The 8,728-nt window shown below is 49.1% G+C and overlaps 1 protein-coding gene across 1 annotated transcript in view; it reads right to left on the bottom strand.

The window, feature by feature from the left end:
* The window catches only part of JPH2 (junctophilin 2), a 105,174-nt gene that overhangs the window by 74,444 nt on the left and 22,002 nt on the right, over nt 1-8,728 (bottom strand). The window contains exons 2-3 of the mRNA XM_007938414.2: nt 2,244-2,671; nt 1,744-2,105 (exon numbers count right to left, since the gene is read on the bottom strand). Coding sequence (XP_007936605.1) covers nt 1,744-2,105; nt 2,244-2,671 — 790 coding nt within the window. The remainder of the gene's footprint in view (nt 1-1,743; nt 2,106-2,243; nt 2,672-8,728) is intronic.

The following is an 8,728-nucleotide window of genomic DNA, read 5'->3' as shown; positions in this document are numbered from 1 at the left end:
AGCCACTCCTCGGAAGGAAGGTTGGGCAATCCTACTTCCGTAGTGATACTGCCTCGGAAACCCAAGGAGGGGTCACTATGAGTCGGGGCCGACTCCATGGCAAATAACAACAACAACAACATATGGGATCAAAGAGACAATAGTAACTCGAAAGATTAGGTACGGCCATCTAAGGTACAACTGTTGGCCTCTCCCTTCCAGAGCAAAGAAGCCTGAAGAAAATCAAAGACACAAGGAAACAATTAGCCACAGGACTAATGGGCCACGTGAACCCCAGCCTCCATGACCCAGAGATGAGAAGAAGTAGATGGTGCCCAGCTACCACTGCTGATCGCTCTGAAAGGGGATCACAATAGGAGGTCCCAAATAGAGTGGGAAAAAAATGTGGAACAAAATGCAAAATCTTAAAAAAAGACCAGTCTCAGTGGTCTGATAGAGACTGACTGGTGCAACCCTCAAGACCATGGTCCCTAGATACTCTCCAAGCCTAGAACTGAGCTCACCCCCACGGCTCAACTTTCAGCCAAACCACAGACAGGCCTATAAGGTGGATAATAACGGAAGGTACGCACAAGGTGCACACTCCTTACAATATCAACCATAGGAAACCAAAGAGCAGCCTTTACCAGGGAGAAAGGTCCAAAAGCAGAAAGGGATAGGAAAGAAAGATGAAGGAAAATGGTAAACACAGAGAGGACGTGGGAAGAGTGCTGTTACACTGTGGAGACCGCAATCAACGTCTCATAACAAAAGGCGTATGACCTGTCGAATGGAAAACCAATTTGCTCTGTAAACTTTCACTCAAATCACAATTTAAAAAAAAAAAAGAAAGTTAGATAGAAACCTTAGGGGCAGTAGTTTCTGTCAACGCGAGAGGAACAACTCCGAAAAGGAGGGTGAGAATGGTTGTACACCATGAAGAATATAATCAAGGTCACTGAACTGCACACGCAGAAATGATTCAACTGGTTTATGTTTTCCTGTATGTGCTCAGCAACCACAACAAAATAAAATCTTTTTAAAAAGAGCACCACACATGTAGTAGATGTTAAAAATATTTGGAGAAAACACTAGAGCTTTGAAGTACAATGAAAAGACATAGCAGGGTGTGAATACGGATGGACAGGAATATGCTGGGTGGATGGGAAAGTGGATGGGAATATGCTTGTCGGATGAAAGCAGAATGGATGATACAGGTGGTTGGATGGATGGGTGATGGATGATCGGATGGGTGGGTGAAGGTGACAAAAGTGTAGCTGAGTGATGGGAGGGGATTGGGTAAATGGGTGGATAGATAGGTGTGGATGGGAGGACAGGAGCCGTTGGGTGAATGCAGGCGATTGGTAGATGAGGGAATGGTGAGTGGCTGGATGGGTGTCTGGATGGATTAAGATGGATGGTTGGGTGAGTAAAAAGATGCAAAGTTGAATGGGTGAAAGGGAGTAGACGCGTAAATGACCGAGTGGGTGGATGGGAAGCTTGTGTGAATGGAATAGGGAGGTGAACGGAGGGTTTGCGTGAATGGGTGCAGGTGAATGGTTGGATGGAGGGATGGGAAAGTGGGTGAACAGGTTACGCCAGAGCCTGACATGCCTCCAATTAACCTGCTAAAGGTCGTGGAGAATCCCTGACCGCCAAAGAAGCAGAAACAGGCTCAAAAACAGTCCCCCTAGGTTGTCTGTCCCAGGACCCCTTCCTTCCCTGAGAGGGGCGAACCCCATCCGCCCCCACGTGGGGTCCTACCTGGAGGCTGCGATCTCCGCCTTCTGACGTGCTATTGCGGCTGCGCGCTGGGCACCCTCCAAACTGTGCTCCACCTTCTGGCGAACCTTGTTGTTCTTGAGCGGCAGCACGCGCCGCTTGGTGCCCTTGACCAGCACGTTGTGGCGGTACTTGCCTTCCTCGCGGTGGCCACTGGGCAGCGTGGTGCAGCCGTAGCCATGGCGCAGGTTGTCCAGCCACTCGCCCTCGTAGCGGAGGCCACTGGAGCGCTCGCTCACGCCGAAGCCCGAGCGCTTGTCATTCTTCCACTCGCCCATGTAGGTCTCGGTGGTGGTGGCGTCAATGTCGGCCTCGAAGGGCGCCGCCTCGTCGACGCCCTCGGCCTCGTAGCGGAGGCCACTGGAGCGCTCGCTCACGCCGAAGCCCGAGCGCTTGTCATTTTTCCACTCGCCCATGTAGGTCTCGGTGGTGGTGGCGTCGATGTCGGCCTCGAAGGGCGCCGCCTCGTCGACGCCCTCGGCACCCTCGCCGAGGCTGGCGGTGGAGGCAGCGTCGCTGGCGCCAGAGCTGAGGTCGCTCTTGAGGAAGCTGACGCGGCTGCGCTGACTGCCCAGCGACGTGCCCGACTCGGCGCGCCGGAGCTTGCCCAGCAAGGCACCCCGCTGAAAGAGGCCTCCACCCTTGGAGGCCCGGGCGACCGCGTCGGGGTTGGCCAGGAGGCTGAGCGCGAAGCCGCCGCGCGGGGTGACGGGCAAGGGCAGCGTCGGGCCGTCCGAGGCCGGCGAGGCGGGTGAGTCCGGCGCCACCGTGCCGTTGCTGTGCTCGCTGCGCAGGGATGAGAGCGACGTGCGCAGCGGCGAGCGCACCACCACGGCCATCCCGTAGGGCACGCTCTGGCGCACGCCGTAGCCGTGGCGCATGCCGTTGGTGAATTGGCCTTGGTACGTCCCTGTGGGCAAAGGGAGGGTGCGTTAGTGGGATGGCCCTCGGGGGGGTCCCTGCGTGTACCCAGTGACCTGGGTGTGCAAGGGCAGGTGTGAACGAGGCGAGGTAGGGCTGAGAGAGGAAGGAGGCCGTCTGAGGGGCCAAGAGGTGTGGAGTTACGGATGCATGGAGGCTCCATGAGTGCATGTGAGTGTGCAAGGGCATTCGTGAACAAGCCAGGAGTTTGTGCAATGGTGTGAATGCTCGGACGGTGGGAGTGTGTGAGGTCATGAGTGTTCAAGGTTACAGATGTGTGAGGTAGCATGAGGGTGTGTCACTCAATGTCAGTATGTGAAGTTATGTGAGCAGGTCAGGAACTGGGGCTGCATGAGGTTAGCAAGTGTGCAAGGACACAAGTGGGCAAGCCCAAGGGAGTCTGAGTGATGGGAACGTGCAAAGTCACAGGTGGGCAAGGTAGGGTGTACCTGACCTACTTTTTCCTTTTTTTCCACAGCACATAATGCTTTCTAACAGACTATATGATTTATTTATTATAATACTGCTTTCTTCCTCCTGGAATGGGAGCTCCATGAAGGCAGGGAACTTTTCTATTTTTCTCTCTGATCTATCACCATTACCTAGAACTGTGCCTGGCTCATAGAGGTCCTCAATTAGTATTTGTAGCATGATTGGCTGAACCTGTTCAGAAACTCTGGCTAATGGTGTGACCTTGGAAAATTCCCTTTCTTTCTTAAGGCCTTGATATCCCCGTCTGGCAGTGACATGTTGGATGTAAAGCTTTCTAAGGTATGGCCATGCTCTGGGGTGTGTTGGGGTTCTAGGAATTGGGGCACTGTGACTCTGGAGGCCAAGGATGGTGCCCCAGATACTTCTGCACTCCCTCCAGTGAGGGCTGGAGCCGCACCAGCTACTCCCGTTGAGGGTCCCACCTTGCTTGCCCCAGCCCTTCCTGCATTAAGAGCCCCCACTAAGGAACACGCACAGTGCACAGGCCTCCCTCAAGCCTCTCCATGGTCCTCTGAGGCAGGTCCCATGATTATGCTCATACATAGACCAGGAAGCTAGGTGGTCTGAGAGGTTAAATGACTTGAGCAAGGAAGCAGGATCCAAACTCAAGTCCATCTGATACCAAAGTTCATGTTCTTAATCTTGGCTGTGCATTATATATATATATATATATATATATATATATATATATATATTTCTGGGCTCTACTGCAGGAGATTCTGGTTTAATTTGTTGGGGAGGTCCCTGGTGCTCCTACTGCCCACACAGATCTTGGACTTTCAGCCTCTCTGTATGGCAGGCAGGGGTAGCCAGGATGAGAGGGACATCAAGGCTTTTCTGGTTGCAATAACCAGCCATGAAAAACTAATTAATAGCCTTGGATATCAGCTATAGGAGGACCAAAGAGAGATGGAGGCAGACAAGAAGAGAGCACGGGGCATGATTTCATGGAGAAGATGCAAATATGATCTCCATGTCATAGATAGATCGATGTTCAGAGAGGTTGTGTGACTTGGCCTAAAGTTACACAGCGAGGCAGAGCAGAACTGGGTTTCTGTTAAAATATAAATCAGATCATGTCAAACTGCTCTGCTTAACACCTTCCAAGATCTCCCTTCTTAGAAGAAAAGCTGAAGCCTTTAGTGGCCCCCAGTGCCTATCTTATCTCGCTCCCATCACTTCTCTGGCCTTATGTCCTCCCATTCTTCTGCCCCCCTCACTCCACTCCAGCCACAAAAACCTTCTTGCTACTGATTCCTCCCACATCAGCCATGGTCCTTCCTCAGGGCCTTTGCATTTGCTCTGCCTGGAATATTCTTCCTCCGAATAGCTGCATGGCTTGCTCCCTTGCTATCTTCACATCTTTACATGGCATCTCCTCAGTGAAGCCTCCCCTGACTACCCTATTTCAGCTGTAACTCCCTGCCTGAAATTTCCTATCTCCCTTCTAGTGGCGTATTGCCTAAGGCATTTGACTGCTAACCAGAAGGTTGGTGGTTCAAACCCACCAGCCACCCTGCAGAAGGAAGACGGGGCAATCTACTTTGGTAAAGATTTACCTCCTTGGAAACCCAGTGGGGGTTGCTATGAGTCAGATCGACTTGATGACAGTGAGTCTGAGTTTTTTTCCTTGCTTTATTTTTCTTCATAGCATTTTAACATTTATTTTGCTTTTAATTTTGTTTATTGACTATCTCCCTGACCAGAATGTAAGCTCCATAAAGGCAGGAATTTCTTTCTCTTTTGTTCATTATTGTATCTTCAATGCCTCGAACAGTGCCAGATAGGTACTCATTAATGTTGTTGAATGAATGAATGAACAGCATACAATCTAGAAGAGAAGCATTATTCTTTCTGTTCTTATCAATCTGAACACAGCCCTGTGAAAATGAATCGGCAGGTATTTTAAGGCCCACCAAGGACAAAGGACTTGCCCAAGATAACACCGCTAATACATGTGTCATAGCCCAAACTCACGTCCATGTCTAGCTGTGCTCCTTTCACTTCTCAGAAGAAAGAGGAAAAAAAAGATATGAAAAAAAGAAAAGTGAGCAAGAATAGAGCAGAGAAGACAGTGTTTGAGGTGGAAAAGAAAAAAGATAGCTAATCTCTGAGTTGAATCACTCAACCCACCTTTAGCTTAAATTGGCATGACGTGGCCCCTTTAAGCCCAACAAAGACTGAGATTGCAACAAGAGAGAAGCTCTTGGCCACCAGTTGGGGAGGAAATGGCCAGGCTGGCTATATTAGGAAACTTACAAGCAAGTGGCAAGACACACAGACACCCAGGGGAGGCTGGGAGTGACAGGACCCTGGGAAGGAGGAAAAGCCAACTGCCCAGGTCATCTCCAGCCTGACTTTCTCTAACACAAGACAGTTCTGGGGAGGATGCAGTGGGGAGGGAGAGAAGCATCCCCTGACTGCAGCCATCTGCAGAGAGGGGCCCTCTGTGGAAGGAAGTGTCTTCTCCCATACCCTTTGGGCTGACCCCTCACATGGCCATGTGAACCCTGCAGTATTGCCCACTGTCCTTGGAATAAGATCAAGATCTTTAGAAGCCTATAAGGCCCTGCATGGGCATCACCTTGAACTGCTCCCCAGCCACACTGGCCTCCCCACCTCAGGGCCTTTGACCATGTTTTCTGCTCTTCTTGGCATATTCTTCTCCTTCTTAGTCCTCTGGTCAACTCCTGTTGACATTGCAAGCTTTGGCTTAAATGTGACTTCCTCCAGGAAGATTTCTCAGACTGCTGGGATCAGCCACAGGCTATCATGTCGCTCTGAACTTCTTGGCACTTTTCTCAATTGCAGTTAAACCATTATTATGATCCTTTGTTCCTTGTAAGCCTTCTCGCCTAGATTTCAGCTTGCATGAGGAGGGACCTGTGTCTAGCTTCTTCCTACTGTGACCCCAGCATCTAGCATTGTTCCCTAGCCTAAGGAACCTCATTGAACAACTGATGAATCTGTGAATGTCTTCTCCTATGTGACACTAAACATTCTTCTTGGAATGTGAGAACCCTCATCTTCTCTTTTCCCTCATGACTCAACATGCAGTAGGTTCTCAGTGGTGAATGGCAGTGGCTGTCAAGCAAGTTCAGGTCTAGATTCAGCAGCTCAAACACTGGGAGTCATAGGGGTACACATAAAAGGCTGGTGAGGGCCATGACCATGGTAAACACAATCCTGTCCCCCAGGTGGGACTCCTGAATTAAACAAAACTTGAATGTAGCCTTTCCCCCTGTTTAATGTAGAACAATCTACTTTTAACCTTATCTCTGACATGTTGTTGTTGTTATGTGCCCTCGAGTCAGATCCAACTCATAGCAACCCCCTCCTTGGGTTTCCAGGCGGTACCACTACGGAAGTAGATTGCCCAACCTTCCTTCCAAGGAGTGGCTGGTAAGTTTGAACCGCCAGCCTTCTGGTTAGCAGTTAAGTGCCTTAGGCACTATGCCACCAGAGCTCTTATCTCTGACATAAATCAGTTCTGAAATATGTGTAAATGACTTAAGCCTCCTGAGCCTCATTTTGTTCTATAAAATGGAGCTAACAGTATGTACTTCCTGTGGTTGCTCATTCGTTACTTTGGTTTTGACAAATGTTTGCTGAGCATTTGCTCTAGATCATGTGTTCCCTGTGCTAGGTGCTGGGTTACAGCACTGAATGAAATAGACACAGGCCCTGCCCACAAGGGGCTTGGGGTGTCGTATCAGGAATAGATTAAATTTAATCAACCAATTCCAAAATTAACAGAAGCCATAGCAAGGGTTCAGGTAAGAGAAATGGCCCAGGTCTTAGGTGGCAGTATACTGGGGAGGGTTGGTTGACCTGTGGATTAAGGGAACTACTATATGGAGATGTCTAGCAGAGTGCCAAGAAGCCCTGGTGGCACAGTGGTTAATTGCTTGACTGCTAACCAAAGGTCAGCAGTTCAGATCCACCAGCAGCCTAGGAAACCCTATAGTGCAGTTCTACTCTGCTCTATAGAGTCACTATGAGTTAACAACAAAAGCACAGTGCCTGGCACACAGTAAGTGCTCAATAAAGACTAGGTTTTGGCAGATCAGAGTCTTTGCTTGGGAAAGCTGACCCAGAAAGGATTAACTGGAAAGATGGAAAGGAGCCAGGAGGACAGAGAGAACTTGGAGGGAGAGAACGAGGCCAGCTCCAATTGACTGCCTTGGTCTGTTGCTTATAAGAGCCTCCTGAGTCCTGGGATGCTGCTTTGGATGCATACCTGACTCAGGGAAAGGCTTCGGAGCTTTCATCCAAAATGTTGGGGTCTCCTAATCAGTGAGACCTGCCTTCACACCCTCTCACACACAGGGTAGTTTCTGGAAGCCACTTGTATACTACAAGATCCCCCTTCCTGGCCAGACATTACGGCTTAATTGATCTGGGCACTGGAGTGTTTTACAGTATCCTGGATGATGCTAATAGCAACCTGCATTGAGAGCTGTAAAACCTCTCTGCTGACCTCCAATCAGCCAGCTGGTCAGATTAACCAATTTCCTTCATTCCTCGTAATACCTGCTAGCTGGTACCCTCAGCACAGTGATGCTTCTGGCATGCCCTTCTTTATCCGTGTGTGGAGTTGCAGGTTTATTTTAAGCCTGTTTGCAAACCTGTTTACTTCAGTTGTCCCCACTATTGAAGTTATGTGATTTACTAATATCTATTATATGTTGTAGTTGCCATGAGGTTGGCTCCAACTCATAGACACCCATGGGCAGCAGAATGGAACATTGCCTGGCCCTGTGCCATCTTCACAATTGACCGTTGGCATGTTTGAGTCCATTGTTGCAGCTCTTGTGGTGCCTTCTACTCTAAGGGGCTCAGCTCCAAGCACTGTATCACACAGAATTCTGTTGTGATTCATAGGGTTCTCACTGGCTAATCTTCAGAAGTAGGTTGTCATGCCTTTTTCCCTAGTCTAGTCCAGAAGCTCTGCTGAAACCTCTCTACCACGGATGACCCTACGTCCAGCATCATAGCAACATGCAAGTCACCACAGTAGGACAAACTAACAGACAGGTGGTGGATTTATTATACAAACCAATAGAATATGAGTGTACAAAGAAAGAGAGTTGTTATTTCTCTGAAAACAAGCTGAATGTTTTTGGACATTCCTAAAAGAGAACTGGGCCCATGGGCTCAGAACCTTGGTCACAGAGCACATCAAACTCGATTGGCATGACACACTGCACAAAAATAATTGTTCTACATCCTACTTGGGTAGGTCTCAGTTGGGCTCTTAAAAGCTTGTGAACGGCCATCTATGATGCGATAATGGTCTCTCCTTGTCTGGAGCAAAGGAGAATGAAGAACATCAAAGATGCATGGAAGCTATTGGTCCAAGAGACTAGTGAACCATGTGAATCTCAGCCTACATGACTCTGAGACCGGAAGAACTAGATGGTGCCCAGCTACCACTGTCAACCACTCAGAAAGCAAACAGAATAGGAGATCCTGGATAGAGTAGGAGAAAAATATGAATCAAAACTCAAAATCATAAAAATGATCAGGCTTATTAGTCTGATAGAGACTGGTG

Source organism: Orycteropus afer, unplaced genomic scaffold (assembly GCF_000298275.1).
Source record: "Orycteropus afer afer isolate SDZICR_OR568_19922 unplaced genomic scaffold, OryAfe1.0 scaffold00049, whole genome shotgun sequence".
Lineage (NCBI taxonomy): Eukaryota > Metazoa > Chordata > Mammalia > Tubulidentata > Orycteropodidae > Orycteropus > Orycteropus afer.
This window is presented reverse-complemented; position numbering and strand designations above follow the sequence as displayed.